This window comes from Anomaloglossus baeobatrachus, chromosome 1 (genome assembly GCF_048569485.1).
Source record: "Anomaloglossus baeobatrachus isolate aAnoBae1 chromosome 1, aAnoBae1.hap1, whole genome shotgun sequence".
NCBI lineage: Eukaryota > Metazoa > Chordata > Amphibia > Anura > Aromobatidae > Anomaloglossus > Anomaloglossus baeobatrachus.
The window spans coordinates 59,826,954-59,851,635 of NC_134353.1; the positions used below are offsets into that span (position 1 = coordinate 59,826,954).

General features: G+C 44.8%; 1 protein-coding gene across 4 annotated transcripts in view; it reads right to left on the reverse strand.

The window, feature by feature from the left end:
* Window positions 1-17,380: 17,380 nt before the first annotated feature.
* Window positions 17,381-24,682, reverse strand: part of FAM53A (family with sequence similarity 53 member A) — a 93,290-nt gene continuing 85,988 nt past the window's right edge. For all 4 annotated transcript variants that reach the window (XM_075332724.1, XM_075332722.1, XM_075332721.1 and 1 more), the window contains exon 5: window positions 17,381-18,007. In XM_075332724.1, the coding sequence (XP_075188839.1) occupies window positions 17,729-18,007 (279 nt within the window). In that variant the 3' untranslated portion in view covers window positions 17,381-17,728. The remainder of the gene's footprint in view (window positions 18,008-24,682) is intronic.

The window sequence follows — 24,682 nt, forward strand, 5'->3', positions numbered from 1 at the left end:
CTTATGTTATGTTTAACCCTGTTATCCCCTGTTTTACAGAAAAATAAAACCGGTGTAGGACGGCAGCCCGCGGACGGTCTGCATTTTGCTAAGGGGGAATGTGTCGCCCTGGGCAAGCCAGGGGACACAGATAACAACACCACTACACCCCACACTCCAGGTAGGCACACCTGCTAACCAGAAATCCTTGTTGCCTCCCTCCAGGAGTCTGTGATGCACACCAGGGGGTGGGCCAGGCGGTTGGCTCCGCCCACCAAGGAGCTCACAACTCTGGAGGCAGGAAGTGACCAGGCAGATTAGCTCAGGAGGAGCTTGAGTGAAGAGCAGAACTGTCAGGGACATGAAGGAGTGAACAGCAGAGTAGCCCAGGCAGGGGCTAGAGGAAACAACCAGAAGTGAAAGTGAAGGAAAGGAAAGTGGAAAAGGAGGAAAGCAAGAAGCGGTGACAGAGCCGAGAGAAGGAGAAGCCTGAGAGCCCAGCTGTGTGTAGGGCTAGAACAGCAAGGTCAGCGACGGCGGTGACTGTCCGGAGGGGGACCGTTTGGAAGTTCCTGGAAGGACCCCGTTGGCTGTGTGCCCGGTGGTCTGGAGCAGTGTTCCGAAGGACAGTCAGCACCAGGGCAGGGGCCTCTCGGACCCCGGCAAGGCTAGGAGTCGCCCAATTTGCCGAATCCGTCAGTGAAGGGGACGCAGATCCCCCAGCAACAAAGTCCCGATTGACGGCAACAGCCCGACCATTACCGGGGAGACACCGCCACCGCCAAGGCACCAGTTTCCCCAGGGCCAGCGCCTGCGGGCAAAGTGTAGAGCTCCTCCGGCCCAGATTGCAGTCGGGGAGCGGGTAACCGGAGGGAATCCACCGCTACCATCAGTCAAACAGGTGCAAGGAAGAGAGACGTCACCGTCACCTACCGGGAGTGCAGGTGCAACCGTCTGTGGGACCGTCCTACCAGCCGTTGGTTTACCGTACAAACTGTGTCCGTGTCTCAGGCTGAGTGAGTACCACAGTGCCGCAAGGCATAGCGCTGCCCCCGCGTCCCTGCGCCCTCCAGGCCCTACACTTCACATCTCTTCACCGGGCCCCGGGATCACCAACCCCTACCCACGGAGGGGCAACACAACACCTGGCTGCTCCCATCACCATCCCCGGGACCCTCACACTGAGTAGCGGTGGTGCCATCACCACAACCGTGGGTGGCGTCACGAACTATAATCCCAACAAACACCCCCTTTTCACTCACGGGCGAGGAGTGTCGCTCGAGACACCCCGGGATCCGGCCCGCAGCTCGAGCCACCAGGAGCAACTGCCGGACCCGAGCAGAAGGGGTGAGCGCGGTGTGCTGACACCCTCCTCCCCGCCCGCGACACAAGGACTTGTGGTGGAACACAGAGAGAACCTGTGGTGGAACACTGAGAGGACCTGTGGTGGAACACTGAGAGGACCTGTGGTGGAACACTGAGAGGACTTGTGGTGGAACACTGAGAGGACCTGTGGTGGAACACTGAGAGGACCTGTGGTGGAACACTGAGAGGACCTGTGGTGGAACAGAGAGAGGACCTGTTGTGGAACACAGAGAGGACCTGTGGTGGAACACAGAGAGGACCTGTGGTGGAACACAGAGAGGACCTGTGGTGGAACACAGAGAGGACCTGTGGTAGAACACTGAGAGGACCTGTGGTGGAACACAGAGAGGACCTGTGGTGGAATGCATCAATGCATTCCACATCAGGTCCTTGATGCGTTTCACTGCAAGTCCTCCTGTTCAGCGTCTGGTGAGTATGATCTTAGGGTCTTCTATAATCTCTCTTTTGAGGGTGTTTTTTTTCTATAATGAAATGTCCTTCAGTATTCCTCAACTTTTTTAGCTGTACGAACACTTCATTATTGAACTGTGACTAGGGCTTATTTTTGGGGTAGGGCTTATATTTAGGCCTTACGCCGAAAAGGCTGAAGATTCCTGCTAGGTCTTATTTTTGGGGAAAGATGGTATAACTCAAACATTTGGCTGCACTTAGATGACATCCGGGAGGGGTCTGATTTTCACGGACTGATAAAATGGAGAAGATAGAAATTTGTTAGGGTGGTTGACATAATTGATCTGATTTTCTATGACAAATAATACGCTCATCTACTTCTAGCCTATTTCTACCTTTTTAAGTCTATTTTATGTTTACTCAACTGTGTTTTTCTTCTGCTTTGTGGGAGAGTTTTATTATTTCAAAAGTTTTCGGACACATTTTTTTGTACTTGACTTTTTAAAAAGTCACAAAATTTACTGCAACTCCCCTCCAGTACTTCTGTAGAGTGATTTTCTGCACGTCAAGAAAAAGTGTCTCATTTTTGGGCACCTTTTGCTGAAAAAGTTGCAAAAATGGTCATTGACATGGGAAAAAAAGTCTATTTTTGACTTTCTGCAAAATTAGTCAACCGCATGCTCCATTTTGATGAGTTTGGTGCAGTAAACATCAGCGAATATCACAAGATAAAAAAAATATGATTTAAAAAATGCAAATGATGACTCAGGGCCTATATGTATGTTTAATATTAAAGCAGTTTTTTGGACATATTTTAGGTATATTCTAGCAAAGATTAAAGTGAATTTTTCACCAGGTTTTTGCTCCCCCATCTCAGAGCAGCATAATCTGGAGACAGAGACCTCGATTCTAGCGATGTGTCACTTACTGAGCTGTTTGTTGTCATTTTCATAAAATCAATGTTTTCTCTGCTGCAGATCTAGCGGTTATACAGAGCTCATGAATATGCTGGACTACCTGCAGCATGCCAAGTAGTCCTGTAATGATAATCTACTGCTGATTAAACAGAGATTTTATCAAAACTACACTAAGCATCCCAATAAGTGATACATTGCTGGAATCATGATCTCTGCCCCTACGTTCTGCTGCTCTCAGATTAGGTGGCAAAAACTTGGTGACAGATTCCCTTTAAAGGGGTTGTCACTTACTAGAACAACCCCTTCTTATTCCTAGTTTTCCCCAGGTAAAATAATAAAGCCTGTACTCACCTCCTGTACCGGTGCCCTCCCAGCAGTGTCAGGGCTCATGTGAGGTTGTGACATCACACAAGCCCATCATCCAATGAGTGCTGGCTTCCTTCTCCCCGCCTTCGGACCAAATGAGTTAATCAACAGGAAGTGAGTTCATTTCCTGTTGATTACTCATTTGGTCCAAAGGTGGGAATAAGGAAGCCGGAGCTGATTGGACACGGGGCTCATGTGATGTCACAACCTCACGTGAGCCCTGGCACCGCGAGCCTGGACACTCCTGGAAGGGCACCGGTACAGGAGGTGAGTACAGGCTTTATTATTTTACCTGGGGGAAACATTTGGAATCAGCTGTTGTCTTAGTAGTGGACAAACACTTTAACATAGGCCAGTCTTGGGGGTCTGCTTAGGTCCAAGACTTTTCCTTAAGATTGTCTGCCATGGGTCATGGGACAACAAGGAATAAACAGCCATGATTGGAGTTTACTCTGACCCGGCTGTTTCTGTTGGGTGAAGACTGTAAATAATAATGATAGTAGCCACTCCTTTTGTTGTAGGTGATCACACAGGCACACTCTGTCTCCAAATAGCAGTAACATAAAGTATAGTGCTGGGCGCTAAGTACAAGCTCACGGAGACATACATTTCGGTTGCCCCTCGGCTTTGTTGGGATACCGTTGTGTGGTCATAACTGGGACCATCTGCTGTATATACAGTGACATCACTACAGTACAGTTTAGCGCAGGGTCAGACTTTTACAGTAAGAGCTTCGGGGACATTCAGGGTTTACAGAAGAGTTGCTCTGGCTGCAGCCGCTGGTTTCCTGTTTGGGATATTTGCATACATTTTATTAGGAGCAATACTGCTGACTAAAACCAGATGGTTGTTATACGTTACATGGGAAACCGGAGGGAAATATTACAAGATATGGACGTGAAAGGCATCCAAAGCACAGTGCAAAGAAAAAAAAACTATGCTGGGGTCCTCATGAGTGGGTCCTTTGGTGTTGACTTGCATGGTCAACTAGGGGTCCTTTAGTGTTGACTTGTAAGGGTCAACTAGAGGTCCTTTGGTGTTGACTTGTATAGTCAAACTAGGGGTCCTTTGGTGTTGACTTGTAGGGTGAACTAGGGGTTCTTTGGTGTTGACTTGTAGGGTCAACTAGGGGTTCTTTGCTGTTGACTTGTATAGTCAACTAAGGGTTCTTTGGTGTTGACTTGTAAGGGTCAACTAGGGGTCCTTTGGTGTTGACTTGTAAGGGTCAACTAGGGGTCCTTTGGTGTTGACTTGTAGGGTCAACTAGGGGTTCTTGGCTGTTGACTTGTATAGTCAACTAGGGGTCCTTTGGTGTTGACTTGTAGAGTCAACTAGGGGTTCTTTGGTGTTGACTTGTAGGGTCAACTAGGGGTCCTTTGGTGTTGAGTTGTAGGGTGAACTAGGGGTTCTTTGGTGTTGAATTGTAGGGTCAACACCAAAAATTGAAGTCAGGAAAAGTGATAAATGGCAATTGGTGAATATTTAATTTATCAACACTCTCCACAACGTCGCCATTCCCAAACACTTTATTGCCATCTGAAAAAGCGCCTACAACGAAAAAAACACCGGCACATATAAATGCAATGATTAGTGCCTAGCACGCAGTTCCAGAGCCGTGCTACACGCTATTCCCCAGGTTTATCTTTGTGCTTCAATATTTCTCTTTCAGTAGATTCCATTTCCACGTCATCCCATTCCCACCACTAGATAAACACGGCCCCACGTCTTTCCAGGAGTAACCGGTTGGCTCAGCATTCCACATCTACACACCATATGCTCGTTAGCGCTTGTGGTCCAGATTCTTTCAGGTATTTCAAGAACGTTTTCATCAAATTTTGCAACATTTTACAAGTCACATGGATTTCATTGCACAAATAGTGTATAATGAAAGGGCAACTAATTTGGGTCTCTTGTAATTTAAGAAATACTGTAGTGTTCCATACCAGGGGCAAGCGTTGTCTCAGGAGTTTCATAGCTTTGTGTTTTTAGGTTGAAGATAGACATAAGTCCACCAAAATCAACTCATAGCTTAAAGGGAACCTGTCATGTTGATTTTCAATATTAAACCGCCCTCAATGTGTTTAAATGATGCAATATGCATCACTAACATGGTTTAAAAAAAAAAAAAATCCATGTATTAATCTTTAAAAAAGATTTTATATGCTTAGGTGAATGCAGCACATAACTTAAGTTTCAGTCATAGGGGCGGAGCTTTTGCTGGGTTCAGTCACAGTCCCTCAAGTTCAGGCACAATTGTTTTTTGAGCTTAGTCACACTCAACCACCACTGCTCCACTGAGCTCCATCCATTACAGTCAGATGGTTGTGACATCATCACAAGTCCTGCACCACCACTTCTCCTCTGCTGAGCTCCACCCATTAGTCACATGGTTGTGACATGATCACAAGTACTGCACCACCACTTCTTCTCTGCTGAGCTCCACCCATTAGTCACATGGTTGTGACACCACCACCAGTCTTGCACCACCACAGAAAAAAGCAGGTGATCACACAATGTTCTCTAATTTTCATCCCCAGTGTATACAGTGTGTCCACCCATATCCTGTCCACTGCCATTAACTTGAGAATGGCGGCAGCTATAGGCATAGAAGTGGTGTCTAGGTATAGTAAAGTAGCCATGCGCTACGCAATGAAACCACCTATAGCGCCACCTGGTGAAAAAAATGGAGTTAGCATTTTTATCTTGAAAACGGAACGAGCTAGTGAAAAAAAAAGTGAATTACAAAGTTGTAGGGTATCATCAATTCAATACGAATCAACACCTTGCCTATGATTAGAACGTGTAAAACTCACAAGGCTGCGGACGTCAAGCGATACCTCATGGAGACCTTCCTACAAGTCATTGGGTATGGTGGCTGTGTGGAGTGGTCTCCACGCTCACCTGACCTGACACCATTGGACTTATTTCTGTGAGGTCAGATCAAACAGCAGGTGTATGCGACCCCTCCACCAACATTGCAGGACCTACGACGACGTATCACAGAAGCTTGTGCAAACGTGTCACCTACTATATTGCACAACGTGCAGCAAGATACAGTATGCTGTGCAGAGTCCAGCTGTGCATTGCAGCTGACGGGGGCCACTTTGAGTATCAAAGTTAAATGAGCGCCATATGCGTGACCAGCATTCAATGCTTTGGGGGGGTCATGGGTTTCATATAGTATTTGTATGTAAGGTGTCGATTCGTATTGAATTGATGATGCCCTACAATTTTTTAATTCACTTTTTTTCTCTATCTCGTTACATTTTCGAGATAAAAATGCTAACTCCGTTGTTTTCCACCAGGTGGCGCTATAGGTGGTTTCATTGCGTAGCACATGGATACTTTACTATACCTAGACACCACTTCTATGCCTATAGCTGCCGCCGTTCTCAAGTTAATGGCGGTGGTCAGGATATGTGTAGACACACTGTATACATTATGAGCCATCACAGAGCATCCTACATACATGCAAACATCCCATACACATGGAGAAAAAACAAACAAAAACACATTCACCTCGCTCCCATTCCCGTGGCTTTGCTCGAGTCTCCGATACATTGACACTCTGCAGACCACATGTGATGATGTGACGTCACCGTATCTGCTTGCCTCATGCTAATTGGTGGAAGATGGATCCATCTGCCCCTCCGCCACCATGGTCTGCATCCTATGGATGCAAATAGCGATGACATTGGGAAGCGGGTGGGGCGGACAGGCAGTGGTCTAGGGCATGGTGTGGCTCACAATCCATTGTTTTAAGCCCTTTCAGTTGCTTCAGTGGTCCAGACTGGAACAGCCGACGGACCACACTTTGCCCTGTCCTGGAGTAAAGCTAAATGGATAAACTGATTACCGTGTGACCCCTATCCAAACCCTGAATTATCCCACAAACGTTTTAGGGGGTCTACACATTCAAAGTGCACATACGATTGTGACTCCACTTGTGATTAATAAATTCTATTTCTTAGGCTTGGTTCACATTGTGTTATTACCTATGTTCTGGGTGTCCGCCTGCATAAAGCGTATACACCCGAAAATGGTGCAAAACAGAGCACACAGTGACTCCGGCTGTTGCATTTCAGTCAATGGCCCCGTTGGCGCATGCATCCGAAACTCGTTTTGCGGGAAGGTGGGGGGGGTCCGGACATAGGCCCCGACGGGACTAGTGAATGTAGGTCAAATCGCAATGTGAAAGGGCCCTTAAAAGGCTTGTAATTTTAACCATTTTGCTTTTACAAGCTTGCAGTTCAAAAGTCATAAAACATTTTGTTTTTCAGTTGACAGAGCCATTGCCGGATGAGCTGGCATTCATCAGAGAACAAAATTGGCAGAAAGGTCCACCATCGGTGCCCTTTTCGCTTCACAGGTTCACAGTGAGCATATGTGATAGACGTGAAGGTATGGAGATGACAAGGTGGCTTTACACTGTGTGAAAAATCCTAGAACACGAACTGGTAGAACTGTGGGCCGGTGATGAACGCACAACCCACCATGGTAGCCAACGATACCTTGACTACTGTTAAGTACGAGGATGAAGTCCTCAGAGATATTGCCACTTTTAGCAATTTGGTCATGGGCTAATTGTGCTTTCTCGCTCAGTGAATTTTGTTCAAATAGTTTTTTTGTTCTGCCTAGAGCAAAATATCCGTGTATTCGTACTAGATGCTAGAACCAAGCTTTTTAGCAGCACCAAATGAAATGTACATTCATGGCCGAAATTTTACACTTTATAAACTGCTCTAAGGTTTCATATTTGTAAGCGTCTTCTCCCAACAGCAATTTTCTACACAGGTGTTCAATGAGATTTAGATCCGGACTCATTGCTGCCGCTTCAGAACTCTCCAGGATCTATTTCTTTAGCCTCCTTGAAGTGTTTGCGATCATTGTCCTGCTGGAAGACCCATGATCTAGGGGAAAAAAAAAAAACAGCTTTGACACTGGGCACTACATTGTGACTTAAAATCCTTTGGTAATCTTCAGAGTTTATGATTCTTTGCACACATAGTCAGGGCCCCAGTGCAAGAAGATGCAAAACAACCCCAAACATCTCTGACCTCCACCGTATAGGACTGTAGGTCCTGTGTTAGTTTCTTTGTAGGCCTCTTTCTGTTTTTGGTTAAAGGGAACCTGTCATCAGAAATTTAGCTATAAAGCTAAACGTTCCCCCCTCTGCAGCTCCTGGGCTGCATTCTAGGAAGCTTCCTATAGTTCTTGTGGCCACTTTTATACCAAAATAAACACTTTGTAAACTTGTACCTTTTCTTATGCAAATTTCGTAAATCTTCCATGGGGGCGGGCTGCCTGGGGTCCGTTGCTGTCATCCTGCCGATTTACGCCGCCCCCAAATGCTGAATTTCAAAGCTCAGGACGCCGCCCCTGGGTGCCCGTGGTCCCGCGCATGCGCTGTTCCACTGTAGCGGTGCCGTGCACTGTGTGCACGTGTGACCGCTGGTGACGCGCTCGCTGGCCAGGTGACCGGACGTCACCTCTTTCCCATCCTGCTCAGCAGCAGGTGACGTCCGGTCATCTGGCCAGCTTGCGCATAACGCTGGAGTAATAGGGGAAAGTGCGGTCACGAGGTTATGGGCGGCACTTGCTGATGACACACAGCGCCGCCCATAACCTCGTGCCCGCGCAAAGCGTCACCAGCGGTCACACGTGCACACAGTGCACGGCAACGCTACAGTGGAACAGCGCATGCGCGGGACCACGGGCACCCAGGGGCGGCGTCCTGAGCTTTGAAATTCAGCATTTGGGGGCGGCGTAAATCGGCAGGATGACAGCAACGGACCCCAGGCAGCCCGCCCCCATGGACGATTTACGAAATTTGCATAAGAAAAGGTACAAGTTTACAAAGTGTTTATTTTGGTATAAAAGTGGCCACAAGAACTATAGGAAGCTTCCTAGAATGCAGCCCAGGAGCTGCAGAGGGGGAAACTTTTAGCTTTATAGCTAAATTTCTGATGACAGGTTCACTTTAACAATAGAATGATAGCACAGGTCTGCGATTTTTGTTTGATTATTTTCATCTAATTTCCATGTATTTTGGTGTGCTGAAAATGAAAAAAATATTGAAAAAAATCCTGGACGTCAGAATTTGCAAGAAAATGCTAAATTCTCTTCAAATTTAGTAAATTTTTCATTTTTTTTTTTTTTTTTAGTGTTTTGAATGTCAAAATTACTATTAATTCACATCAATGCATTGAAGATATATCATGCCAAGAAAATATAACTTTTTGCAAGCTGAATGAGCGGGCTCTGACATGCCCGGGCTTGTTTCAATTGTTTTATCTTTGTTCTCGCCTGTTCACACTTTTTAATCTCAGTTCGTGTTAGCTCTTCATATTCAACCGTGTTTCCCAAAATTAGCATTATGGCTCAGCGGAAGTGTATTAATTCACCTGACAGTTTGTTACATTAGTGGTAAATATACAGTGTTGAAGCAACAGCTGAATATTACAGACTTTGTGAAAAAAGTATACTTCGCATTTTTCGGACTAAAGCTTGGAGATGAAGATAAAGCTTGGGCGCCTCATAAAGTGTGCAAACGGTGTGTTGAGGACCTCCGAAATTGGTTCAAGGGTAAGAAAAAAATCTTTCCGTTATGGGATTCCTATGGTATGGCGAGAGCAAAAGAACCATAGTGACGATTGTTACTTTTGTTCATGCGATGTGAAAGGGTATAATTCAAACTGGAAGCATTCCATTTCATACCCCAATATTCACTCAGCAATTCGTCCCATCCCCCATGGCACAGTTATACCAGTACCCAAGGCCCCTGCTACCTTGGAAGAGATAACTATGTCCGATGAAGGTGGAGTCATACCTGACCCAGATGAATCAAGTTCTGACTTTGAAGATGATACAAGACCAAAATTGTTTTCCCAGGAGGAGATGAATGATTTGGTAAGAGACTTACCGTATTTTTCGGACCATAAGACGCACTTTTTTCCCCCAAATGTTGGGGGAAAGTGGGGGGTGCGTCTTATGGTCTGAATACAGGGCTGCGGGGACTGAGGGTGTTGCGGTGGAGCGGGTCATCGGGGGCATGAGCAGGCTGTAGCAGCCTGCCGTGACCACGTGGACCCGCTCATTTAATATGCACGCCCATCATCCCGCCCATCATCTCTCAGTGCTGAAGCTGGCACCGATAGGTGGGCGGGATGATGGGCCGGGGATAAACAGCCGGCCCGCATACATACATAGACAGTAAGAGGAGCGGTGCTGCAGGGAGTGAGGTGAGGTAAGGTGAGTATGAACGTTTATTTTTTTTTTATGTGCCACAGGATGCGGCCATACACCAGGATGATGGTGGTATATGAGCAGGGTAGGGGTTTGTTATAAGCAGCCTGGGCAGTATATGAGCAGCCTGGGGAGTATATGAGCAGCCTGGGGAGTATATGAGCAGCATTGGGGAGTATATGAGTGTTGAGGAGGACCTTTCCATCAAATACTTAACCTCTTGACAAGGGATTGTGGGAAATATGTCAATTTGCCTTACATAATTCAGGTTTCAGATCATACACATGACACAGATATAAAGATGGCTGCCATTTCCTGTTCACCACACCTTGCTTGGAATGCAAGGAATGTCCAGATGAAAGAAGCCCTCCATATAAGGGAAGACCCCTGGTCAAGCTAGAAGACCAACCCACAGATCAGATGACATCACAGACCAAACCATCAGCATGGATCCACTAAATGACGTCCCTCCCATCACCATGGTTTCATCCACTGGAATCAGACCCGCCCATCAACAGCAACACGGATCTCCCCATTGGCTGGCTTATGAACTGTCCCACTAAATGTGCATATCTGAACTTGTGTACGCCCCTAGCCTATATCAAGAGGACGCATGCTCTTCCCTGTTCTGTTTGGTGCCATCTTTACTGTGACCAAGAAGAGATTTCATATCAGACTGTGTCTGGTGTGAATTCTTTTATGCATGCACTTGGCCCATATCAATTCGGCCAGGCAGTAGGCAACTAGTGATCTCTGGTTAAGAGTTCACCTTAACATGAGCAGCAATGGGGAGTATATGAGCAGCTTGGGGAGTATGTGAGCTGGATGGGGAGTATATGAGCAGGATGGGGAGTATATGAGCAGGATGGGGAGTATATGAGCAGGACATTACCCCATAAGTGTCAGCAGCAGATCCTCACCCCATAAGTGTGTCATGACCACATTTTTTGCTTAAAATTTTATTTTCCTCCTCTAAAATCAGGGTGCGTCTTATGGTCAGGTGTCAGGTCTTATAGTCCGAAAAATACAGTAAATCTTCCCCAAAGATGCCGCTGAGTTACTTGGCTCAAAAGTAAGAATTTATTGTTGCCAGGAGTGTCTTTTTCATGGTTCAGACATCGTGAAGACGAGTTCGTTCCTTACTTTGCCCAGGAAGATAAGTTGGTTTATTGCATCGATGTAGAAGGTTTGATGGGTCAATTCAAAATCTAATATGATTTAGGCCCCTTACACATTGCGTTTTTCTCTACGTCCACAGGTCCCGTCGGGGCATCCGTCCGGACCGCCCCTCCCCCACTCTGCAAAGCGTGCTCCGGACGCATGCGCCCGACAGGGTCATTCACTGTTATGGAGCGCACTGCGTTAGCGTGTGCTCTGTTTTGTGCCATTTTGTGCACATATACGTTTCTGCAGACGGACACCCGAATGTAGGTGGTCTACGTTCGGGTGTCTGTCTGCAGAAACGTATATGTGCACAAAATGGCACAAAACAGAGCACACGCTAACGCAGTGCGCTCCATAACAGTGAATGGCCCTGTCGGGCGCATGCGTCCGGAGCACGCTTTGCAAAATGGGGGAGGGGCGGTCCGGACGGATGCCCCGACGGGACCTGTGGACGTAAAGAAAAACGCAATGTGTAAGGGGCCTTAGCGCAATGGCGTCTTTTTATAGATTCTTCCAAAAGAAGTCTCAAAGCAGTTTTACTCCACAACGGCGGTTTTTATGCTTTCATCCCTGTAGGTCATTCCGTACACCTCAAGGAAACCTACGAGAACTTGGAATTGGTTCTCCGTAAACTTAACTATGAAGACCACGGTTGGCAAGTGTGCGGGGATTTCAAAGTCTTGTGCATGCTGCTCGGGCAACAAGCTGGGTATACCAAATACCCTTGTTTTCTGTGTCTATGGGACAGTCAAGACCGACAAAATCACTGGACCAAGAAGAATTGGCAGCCGAGGGTGCTCACAGTTGATGAAAAAAATGGGCTCCGAGAAACTTTGGTTCCTCCCCATAAAGTTCTTCTACCACCTCTCCACATCAAATTGGGATTGATGAAGCAATTCGTAAAATCACTTCCAAAAGATGGAGAATGTTTCAAATACTTGGTCGCCAAGTTTCCAGGCCTCTCGGAGGCAAAATTGAAGGAAGGTGTGTTCGTCGGACCAGACATTAGAAGGCTTATAGCTGATCAAGAGTTTATCAATACCATGACGCATCCTCAAAAAGAAGGATGGATTGCATTTAAAGAGGTTGTAGAGAAATTTTTAGGCAATAACAAAGACCCTGACTACAAACAAATCGTCGGACGAATGCTGAAAGCATTTCAAGCTTTAGGTTGCCTGATGAGTTTGAAAGCGCATTTCCTCCATTCCCACCTTGACAACTTTCCTGAAAATTTGGGAGCTGTGAGTGAAGAGCAAGGTGAACGATTCCACCAGGACATTAAAGAGATGGAAAGAAGATTACAGGGAAGAAGGAGCATTACAATGATGGCAGACTACAAGAAGATACCAGGGAAGATGGAACATTACAATGATGGCAGACTACGAGAAGATACCAGGGAAGATGGAGCATTACAATGATGGCAGAATACAAGAAGATACCTGGGAAGAAGGAGCATTACAATGATGGCAGACTACAAGAAGATACCTGGGAAGATGGAGCATTACAATGATGGCAGACTACAAGAAGATACCTGGGAAGATGGAGCATTACAATGATGGCAGACTACAAGAAGATACCAGGGAAGATGGAGCATTACAATGATGGCAGACTACAAGAAGATACCGGGGAAGATGGAGCATTACAATGATGGCAGACTACGAGAAGATACCAGGGAAGACGGAGCATTACAATGATGGCAGACTACAAGAAGATACCGGGGAAGATGGCGCATTACAATGATGGCGGACTACAAGAAGATACTAGGGAAGATGGAGCATTACAATGATGGCAGACTACAAGAAGATACCAGGGAAGATGGAGCATTACAATGATGGCAGACTACAAGAAGATACCGGGGAAGATGGAGCATTACAATGATGGCAGACTACAAGAAGATACCAGGGAAGATGGAACATTACAATGATGGCAGACTACGAGAAGATACCAGGGAAGATGGAGCATTACAATGATGGCAGACTACAAGAAGATACCTGGGAAGATGGAGCATTACAATGATGGCAGACTACAAGAAGATACCTGGGAAGATGGAGCATTACAATGATGGCAGACTACAAGAAGATACCAGGGAAGATGGAGCATTACAATGATGGCAGACTACAAGAAGATACCAGGGAAGATGGAGCATTACAATGATGGCAGACTACAAGAAGATACCAGGGAAGATGGAGCATTACAATGATGGCAGACTACAAGAAGATACCTGGGAAGATGGAGCATTACAATGATGGCAGACTACAAGAAGATACCTGGGAAGATGGAGCATTACAATGATGGCAGACTACAAGAAGATACCGGGGAAGATGGAGCATTACAATGATGGCAGACTACGAGAAGATACCAGGGAAGATGGAGCATTACAATGATGGCAGACTACAAGAAGATACCAGGGAAGGTGGAGCATTACAATGATGGCAGACTACAAGAAGATACCGGGGAAGATGGAGCATTACAATGATGGCAGACTACGAGAAGATACCAGGGAAGATGGAGCATTACAATGATGGCAGACTACAAGAAGATACCGGGGAAGATGGCGCATTACAATGATGGCAGACTACAAGAAGATACTAGGGAAGATGGAGCATTACAATGATGGCAGACTACAAGAAGATACCGGGGAAGATGGAGCATTACAATGATGGCAGACTACAAGAAGATACCAGGGAAGATGGAGCATTACAATGATGGCAGACTACAAGAAGATACTAGGGAAGATGGAGCATTACAATGATGGCAGACTACAAGAAGATACCAGGGAAGATGGAGCATTACAATGATGGCAGACTACAAGAAGATACCAGGGAAGATGGAGCATTACAATGATGGCAGACTACAAGAAGATACTAGGGAAGATGGAGCATTACAATGATGGCAGACTACAAGAAGATACCAGGGAAGATGGAGCATTACAATGATGGCAGACTACAAGAAGATACCAGGGAAGATGGAGCATTACAATGATGGCAGACTACAAGAAGATACCGGGGAAGATGGCGCATTACAATGATGGCAGACTACAAGAAGATACCGGGGAAGATGGAGCATTACAATGATGGCGGACTACAAGATGATACTAGGGAAGATGGAGCATTACAATGATGGCAGACTACAAGAAGATACCGGGGAAGATGGAGCATTACAATGATGGCGGACTACAAGATGATACTAGGGAAGATGGAGCATTACAATGATGGCAGACTACTGTTGGACGCTTCAGAGAGACATTACAGGTGCTACTCAAAAGCGTAAATGTACCAAGAGAAGCCTCACAGGGAAGAAGAATCGATTTTAGTGTGTATTAGTGAGCTCATTGCAGTTAAAAAAATTATTTTCATGAAACATTTGTGAAAAAAAAAATTAATTTTGAGTCTATTTTCATTTATTTTGAGGTATTGTCTTATTTAACATAGTCAGAAAACGTGATGTCCTATGACAAAACGGAGGTCATTTTCGGATTCAGCGCACTCAAAAACAAAGATTACGTGGAATAACCAACACAGCTCTCGAAAAAAAATTTTTTTGCAGACCTGTGTAGTTACTCAGGTACATTTTGGCAAACTGCAGTCTTTTACATGTCTATGTCATCAGTGGGGTCCCTCCTGGGTCTCCTCCATAGCATTTCTTTTCATTCAAATGATGCCCCCTGGGCCTGCAGGACGCCTTGAATTTTTTGAAACTTGATTGGAGATACTTATCCACCATCTGGACTATCTTGCGTTGCAACTTTTCATCAATTTTGTTTCTGCCATCCATGTCCAAGGAGATTAATTACAGTGCCATGGGTTGTAAACGTCTTGATAATTTTGAGCACCATGGACAAAGGAACATCAAGATCTCTGCAGCTGGACTTGTATCTGAGGTATTGTTGATATTTTCCAACAATATGGGTTCTCAAGTGCTCAGACAGTTCACTTCCAATCTTTGTTCTCCATGCTTAGTGTGGCACACACAAACAATGCAAAGATTGAATCAATTTTTCCCTTTTTATCTGGTTTCAGGTGTGATTTCCATATTGCCCACATCTGTTACTTGCCACAGGTGAGTTTGAACGAGCATCACATGCTTGAAACAAAGTTGTTTACCCACAATTTTGGAAAAGTGCCAACAACTTTGCCCTGCCAGTTTTGGAGGTTTAATGTGAAATTATATCCAACTTGCATTTTTTTACCGCTGTTTCTTTGTGTTGTTCCAATTAACACAAAGGAAATAAGCATGTGTATAACAAAACATGTGTAATGGCAAAGACTAAGCTTACGAGCAGGGCCCTCTCTTCTCTTGGTATCTTAATTTTGTTATTTTGTATTGTCATATTGTCTGTACATGTCCCCTGTGAATTGTACAGCGCTGCGGAATATGTTTGCGCTATAGAAATAAAAATTATAAAATTATTATGGAGAAATATTTAATTTTCTGGAACCGGCATCTAATTGGTTGCTGTCAAACCGTGCCCCCACCCTGCATGACAGCGTGTGATTGCTTGGAATCGAACACGCTGTTTGCGTCTATAGTGGTGTAAAAATACCCCCCATATTAGGATACCCCGACACAGATAAAGCATACTGCTACAGCCCTAAATTAAAAAAATCTGGAGTGTGGTCCCCACCAATTTTGATACCCAGCCATGATAAAGCCGACAGCTGCCGGCTGGTATTTTCAGGCTGGGGAGACCCATGGTTATTGGGCTCCCCCCAACCTAAAAACAGCAGCCAGCAGCTGCCCAGAGATGTGCAAAGAAACCTGTAAAAGCCAAATAGTGCAACATTTTTAATGAAACTCAATTGGGAAAAACTATTTTTAGCACAATCATTTAAGGGACTTAGCATCTTACTTCTATGGCCATCTTCTGTAGGTGAATGAAGCATCCATTCTCCAATGTGACTTTTTTTTTGCATTTGCTGAAATGCAATCAGTGCCCATTTTGAGATTTTTGCTTTTAAAAATGTAATTACTTCGAAAACCTTTAATTTCATTAATGAAAACAAATCAGACAAGAGAGATGCAAAGCAAATTCATTTTTTTATTTATTAAAGGACAAAATTGCCTTCTATTGCTGAGGGTGTGACCTCTTCCTGTGGAATTGATCGTTACTTTACAAAGTCCCTGTCTAAAGTTCAAGTGCTCCAATACATTCTTTTTCTTTGAACAGTAGAAAAAAAAAAAAACAACAAAAGAAAACAAAAAAAAACAATGTAGTAATGACCTACAAGGCATGTAACTACTCGTACTTATAAATGCACATAATGCAAAACATTGCTTTGATCAAAGTAAAAAAAAAATAAAAAAAAATACCCAATTAAAGAAGCAAAATTTTGCAGGTTTTTTTTTTCCTCATTAACCCTCTCAGATCACTAGTACATCTTGATTAATGTACATAAAAAAAAGAAAACAGAAAAAAAAAAGTTGGACATGTAGTTTTGTAACCGCTTACTATAAATTTAAAAAAAAAAAAATAATAATTGCGGTTAATTTTGGTATTTTGGACCAAGTATGAACACTAGATGACGTCTTAAGTCGACTTTTATATTCTTAATTTTTCCTGCAGAACTTTAAGCTCTTTTTCAAAAATAGAACATATACCTGCACCCGAATCACGGCAGACAGACTGTATATTATAGAATGCCCTTCTGAAAAATTCATTTCAAAATAGAGATGCTTTTTTTTTTTCCAGAACTGTAAAAGCCATAGAAATGCAAAAAAATATCTATTTTTTTATTATTTTCAATGTATTTTAATTTTTTTTTCTTTTTTTATAAACGTTTCCTTGAAACTCTTCTGCTGTCTTCTGTCTGACGTATAGCAGCCTAGTATGTGCGACGTGCGCAAAAGTAAACAAATTGTACTCGCTGAGACGAACACACCCCGCAAAAAGTGAGGTTATATAATTACGAAACTAGCTTAAAGTAGTAGTCCTTTCCCACCCACCCCCACCCCGTGTATTGAGCAAAAAAATATATTTAGGCACTCGCTGTCAGCACTTGTAGATACAATTTCCCGTCCCCTCCTGGCTATAGGAAACCTGTTGAGTACATTCACATCTATTTAGCTTTGTACGGATAGCCCCACATACTAGGCGGCGCAGCAAATACAGCCAAAGTGGAAACTTTTTTTAATGCTCAGTCTTTGACTTGTCCATTTTATTAACTAAACAGGTGACTAAGCCGCAACTCTTTTTTTCCAACGAGCTCCTCGAAGGAGGTCAATGGCAACAGAAGGCACGCATCTACCAGGGAGGACGTCTTATCCTACAGAAGCAAAGAGATTCAGTTGTTCTCTATTTCTTCCAGATCCAGCTCCTCGCAATCTATAGGAAATGTGGTGCTCTCACAGTCACTTAGGTCTTCCTCGCTTTCGCTCACGGTAACCTCCCTCGAGCAGCCGATGAGACCGGTTCCTCGTCTGTCTGGGGTCTCCTTGGCGGGGCTTGAGCCAGGAGTGATGATATTCATATGGTCGTTGGAATCGCAGGGGGAGGAGACGATGGTTTTGAGGTGGGGATCGTCTTCATCTTCATAGTCCAAAGAGCACAGGCTTTTCGAAGTCTGTAAAGATATAGGAAAGGAACATTAATACAAAAGGTCCATAAACTTAAGCCTTATGTGATTTTTTTCCTATAAGTTTAGGCAAGTCAGAGGGTCTCATTCAAATAGCATTGGCGCATAGATACATTTTCCCCTATCCACTTAATTTACAGTCTATGGTACTGACAAAAGTAGCCGAACAACTGCTCATGGTCTAGGACCTATGGGTAGAATGGACAATTGTCTACATGTTAAGTTCGGTGGGGGTTCCACCATTAAAAACCATGAAGACCAAAGGGCTATGCCAATGGGTAGATGATAATTAGAGATGGGAGAACTGTTTGGTAGGACTCTGGTTCATCAAACAGGTCAGTACTTGATGACTGCTGGACTGGAGATCCACGAATCTCCTTACCTCTTGGCATTCCCAATTCTTCTTTTGATTAAGCTGGCTAGTACAACGTTGTGTGTACATCACGCTACAATAATATTTTGCAAGTCAGCTAATCCAAAGAAGAGCTGGAGGTAAGAAGATTGAAAGGTCTCTTCTCCAGTGGTCACAGATTAGTGACCTGACTGATAGACCGATAATGCCAGGAGGTAAGATTGGTAGGTCTCCTCTCCAGTGGTCACAGATTACTGACCTGACTGATGGACGAGTAATACCGTGGGGTTAGGAGATTGGGAGGTCTCCTCTTTATGGGTATGTGCGCACGTTGCGTTCTCTGCAGTGCAGAAAAGAACGCACCCTCTGGCAGACTGGACACTGCGTTTGTAAAAAAAAAAAAAAATGCATCCACAACGCATGCATTTTGGATGCTTTTTCCATGCATTTTGGATGCATTTTTGACAGAGCGTTCCCCCAGAAATTCAGCTCTGCTACATGCCGGCTGACAGCAGACACAGAGTCGCGCGATGCGAATAAACTCGGGTGAACTTCACCCGACTTCATTGTCATACCGCGGCTCTGTCTGTGTGTGACGTCCTGATTAGCGGTCAGCCGTGAATGAATCACTGATGACCGCTAATCCCGAGTGACTGAAGTGAGCAGCGCGATTAGTGCTGCCGTCATTCAGGTTACCAGCGGCCAGCTGGAGTCCTCCACCCGAGACCGCAACTCACCTGTGACTTCATCGCTGATCGTGCGACTCACTTCAGGTGCTGCGTGGAGCTGATAAAGAGCGATCTGGTCTGTGACCGCTCGTCAGCTTCATGTAGCAGAGCTGAGAGCGTCGCGGGACCTCTGTGGATTACGTCAGACCTGGAGGGGTATTTGAGGATTTTAATAAAGTGGTGAAAGAGGGTGTTTTTTTTGTCTTTTATTCCAAAAAGGATTTTTTGGATGTGTGTGTTTATTTTCTTTAACTTACAGGTTAATCATGGATGGTATCTCGGGGAGACGCCTGCCATGATTAACCTAGGACTTAGTGGCAGCTATGGGCTGCTGCCATTAACTCCATATTACCTCGATTGCCACCGCACCAGGGCAATTCGGGATGAGCCAGGTACAGTCCCGGAACTGTGGCATCTAAAGGATGCGGCAATTCCGGGCGGCTGCTGGCTGATATTGTTAGGCTGGGGGCTCCCCATAACATGGCGCTCCCCATCCTGAGAATACCAGCCTTCAGCCATGTTGATTTACTCTGGCTGGTATCCAAATTGGGGGGAACCGCACCTCGTTTTTTTTTTAAAATTTATTTTACTACACGATACAGACCCGCCCTCCTGCGGCTGTGATTGGTTGCAGTGAGACAGCTGTCACTCAGCGTGGGAGCGTGTCTGACTGCAACCAATCATAGGCGCCGTTGGGTGGGGAAAGCAGGGAATACGAGATTGAATAATGAGCGGCTGGCATTTTCAAAAGAGGAAAAGCCGCCAGAGCAGTGTGACAGCCGTGCAGCGCCGCGCTGGTGATCAGGTATCGGTGAGTATGAGAGAGGGGGAGAGACTGACCGACTGACAGAGAGAGGGACAGAGAGAGAGACCGACCGAGAGAGAGAGACCGACAGACAGAGGGAGATTCACCGACATCCGCAGACAGAGATTGACCGACATTGACAGAGAGAGACTGAAAAGACCTGCGTTTTGCTTGTCAAAAAAAGCATGCGGAACGCAACAAAAATGCAGTCCAAGTGGGCATCCAAAATGCTGCGTTTACAAATGCAGCGTGTGCATTGATTTTGCGCCTTTCTCAGACTTTGCTGGGGAAGCTGAACGCATGCAATTTGGCACTGAAAACACCGCAGTTCAAAACAGCGTTTCCATGGAACAAAACTCAACGTGCGCACATAGCCTATCAGTCAAAGATACTGACCCAACTGATGGACTGGAGTCCTACAAATCAAATGTCCAATCTTTCAAAGTTTTTTATAAATTAGAATAAGCCTTTTTTAATCAAGGTACAATACAATAGATCTTAGCACGGACTTATCTTTACGAAGTCAAAAGCTAAATGGGTTCAGAGGTTGACCATTATATTTTCTAATCACCTTGCTTCATATACTCTATGAGGTGGCTATGACTTTTGGAGGTACGACCTGTACTGTACATCAAATGCCAATATTTCCACTGATAGGGGCACCTCTTATGGCCTGATTTTCCAAAGATGCGACCACCACAGATCTTGTGTAGCCGTATTATTCCGACAACGTATATAGCATTGATATTTGAGTTCCTTATTTGCGGACCTATTATTCCGTCGCTGTATGTTGGCATTGGTTGGTATTCAAACAGGTATTTCGTGGAACTTCGATTTATGAACTGAACAGTATATTTTTGTAGCAACTCAAGCATTATAGTTTTCCCACAAATTCTTTCTATAGAAGGGCATTTTAAGTTCATTAGCCACACATGGAGCCGGTAGCTGTGACTGGCAGCGGTATCTTGAAAGGCTGTTATTGCCATTTTAGCCTAAATTAGATTGCAACGTTTACATTCAAGACAGATTTAATTAATTCCCAAATTATTTCAAACCTACTTTTATTTCATGTGCTGCCAGATGTACTGAAATTGTGGACTTTCCAAAGGGATTATGTAAAGCGTAAAAAAAAAAAAAACATTTGCCAGCCAAACCTGATTTAGTACTTGTAGAAGTGCTTCTGGACTTGAGGGGTGTGAGCAATATTTTAATTGAATAAAGAGAATTAAGCTTTGAGCTTTTCTCCATTGTAGCCCCCTTTCTTCCTCAGTCAGATTACTTCTTCACATATATATCTTGTGTGCAAGATAAACCGAAAATTGTGAGAAAACAGCAATTCAAAAATGCTCTACCACTCAAAGACCACTCAAGGTGCCTGTAGACCTTAGATGTCATCCAAACTAAACCTAACCTCTCCTGCCTGCCCCATACACGTGGACATTCGACTTGGTTGACCTTAGATGTCATCCAAACTAAACCTAACCTCTCCTGCCTGCCCCATACACGTGGACATTCGACTTGGTTGACCTTAGATGTCATCCAAACTAAACCTAACCTCTCCTGCCTGCCCCATACACCTGGACATTCGACTTGGTTGAGTATATTTAATGAGAAGAGTGGCGAAAGCTGCTGATGACATCTCCGGTTGAGGGTCATCTCTAGGGAACAACAAAAGGATCAGGGACCCAACTTTAAACTGCCTGATCCTTATCAGAAGATGTCAGGGGAGAGACGTGAAGCCCTATACAAACTAAACGGTCAGCGGATTCTGTGTATAGAGACCTATAGAAAACTCGGTAATATTCTAAAATTACTTTTTCACGTTGTAGAAACTGTAAAAAGTTTTTTCCAAAATCCATTTGTGGTTTAACTTAAGTGGTAGACGTCCTTGGGTGTAAATTAAGTGTGGCAATGTGCCCGGCAAACCAAACTAAAAGAAATAAATTACTCTCAGCAAGACGTAGGTCATCTAAAAGGTTTTGTTCAGAACATGAACCACTAACGGAAAAGTGACCCAAAGAGAAGCAAATACTGTGTTTTCCTGAAAATAAGACCTACCCCGAAAATAGGCCCTGGAAGGATTTTTTGGCATTTTCAGAGTAAGGCTTAAATACAAGCCCTACCCAGAAAATAAGCTTTAGTTGCGATTCAGTGTCCATGCAGATAAAAAAAAGTTTAAGACACTTCATTAAAGAAAGCAGACACCTCCAAAAGAAAGAAGACATAGCCAGACAGGGACGCTGTGGAACGCACACACACACCCATATAAATACACATCCGATGATACCATACTGCTCGGGGTGACCTGGGACGCGGTGGAACGCATCGAGAACCTGCCGTGGAACGCATCGAGAACCTGCCGTGGAACGCATCGAGAACCTGCCGTGGAACGCCCATACACACATCCGGTGATATCAGACTGCTCCAGCGACTTGAGACACTGTGGAACGCAAGGATCTGCGGTGGAACACATCTATGCATTCCACCAGAGGTCCTCACGTGCACAGTGACACAGTTTAAGCTGTCTGCAGGACACAGTGCAGTATCACTGAATGTGTATGTGTGTGTTATGCGTGAGTGCCGCTGGCTGGAAGCAGGGGAGGACCACTGTGAGAGAAAACCAGGACCAGCACGGAGTGCCTGCTGAGAACCGGGAAGTGACGCAGATGTCCAGGGTCTGGTAAGTATGATTCTCCAAGGGGGAGGGATGTCTGTCTTATTTGTGGGGTAAACTTACCCCCAAACCAGTGTTCCCCCAAAAATAAGCCCTACTGCAAAATAAGCCCTAGCACATTATTCAGGGCAAAACATTATTATTATTATAGCGCCATTTATTCCAGGGCGCTTTACATGTGAAAGAGGTATACATAATAGGGACAAGTACAATAATCAAACAATACAAGGCACAGACTGGTACAGGAGAATAGAGGTCCCTGCCCGCGAGGGCTCACAGTTTACAGGGGATAGGTGAGGATACAGTAAGTTAGGGTAGAGCTGATTGTGCGGCGCTGTATCAGACTGAGGGTTACTGCAGGTTGTAGGCTAGTCGGAAGAGGTGGGTCTTCAGGTTCCTTTTGAAGCTTGTCAAGGTAAGCAAGAGTCTGATATGTTGTGGCAGAGCATTCCAGAGTATGGGGGAGGCACGGGAGAAATCATTGGATGTGATGGTGGGAAGAGAAGATTAGAGGGGAGCAGAGAAAGATCTTGTGAGGATCGAAGGTTACGTGCAGGTAAGTACCGGGAGAGTAGTTCACACAGATGTAGGGAGGAGACAGGTTGTGGATGGCTTTGTAGGTCATGGTTAGGGTTTTGAACTGCAGTCGTTGGGTGATGGGAAGCCAGTGAAGGGATTGGCAGAGAGGAGAGGTCGGGGAGTAGCGGGGGGGACAGGTGGATGAGCCGGACAGCATAGTTTAGAATAGATTGTAGGGGTGCGAGACTGTTAGAAGGGAAAAACCAGTATCTTGCCAACAATCTACTGTATCTAGTGGACTTGTCCAGGGAAGAACTAGGTCTTCTAGGAAGAGATTATACACCTTCAGGTGTGACCTGGTGATTTGCTCTCAGACTATTGCCCGTCCTAGAGTAAATACTCTTCAGTCTATAGATACCACGGTCTCCGAATACGTAGACTATTTTTTGCGGTGTGATTTATCCAACCTAGAAACATGGCAATTCCTAGGTCTAATGTTTTCTATCGCTCGATCTTTCATCCTGAAAGATGTAATCAACAGGTGGAGAGCCACGTTGGCAGAGAACCATGTTATCTTTAACATTTTAATGCACACAATAAGACAATATTGGAAGAAATCCCTTTAAGCGTAAAATCTAAACAAGCCAGGCGTGCACCAACATGAACGCAACATAACTAATGTAAAAAGTAGAGCAGGCCAAAGCAAAGAAACAAAAGGCGACAAGGGAGGCGATGTGCTGAACTGGCATTTTCTCTGAAGAACTCAGCTAAGTGTGTTCAACACATGTCAGGATAAGGTAGATCTGTCTCATTTATAGGGACTGTCAGCAGACAACGACTGTTCAAACCAAGCAAAGGCGCTCCATGCACCCTTGGCACGGCTGAGCAGCTCAGTGCACTTTCCCACGTACTTGTTTTCGATCTCTGCCCTCCTGTAAAGCTGGAGCTGTCAATCAAGGAGATATAGGAGATACAATATTGAAGGCACACTGAACTTTTTGTTTAAGGGTGCTCTTGGGGCATCTGTGCTTCACTTGAAAAGTTATTTTTTAGATAGACTCCTAAGTTGGACCATAATTTCACCCCACTTCTGCTCCTTTTGATTCCTCACAGCAGTTATCAAAATAATAAGAAAAAAAATATGCAGCTTCATCTCCCTCCTCTCCCTATTTACTATTTGTAGAAAACTTACAGGATGAAGAAAAAAACGAAACGAAAAAATTAAAACTTAGTTATTTCGTAAACAGTTTTGCAATATCGATAACAAAATGGGAAACTGATCATCGCAACGTTGACTAATGCTCCAACAGTCTCCGTCCTGCATCAGTTCACAAAAAAAAAACATGTTCGTTTGGAAGGGAAGAATTTAAGGAAAAAAAAAAAAAGTGACCTCAAGACCAGCTGGGTGTGGTAGCAATGTCTTGGGCTATTTTTTCACTTTATCAGTGGCCGTCTGTCACCACCACCGGCCATGTTGTACTGTGTATTTTTTCTATTCATTCTTCATGTCCCACCAGACTAAACTCCAAGTCCATTGTCAAGTGAAGCTTCCTGAAGTTCAAGAAAACTATTCTTTGGAGTCAAT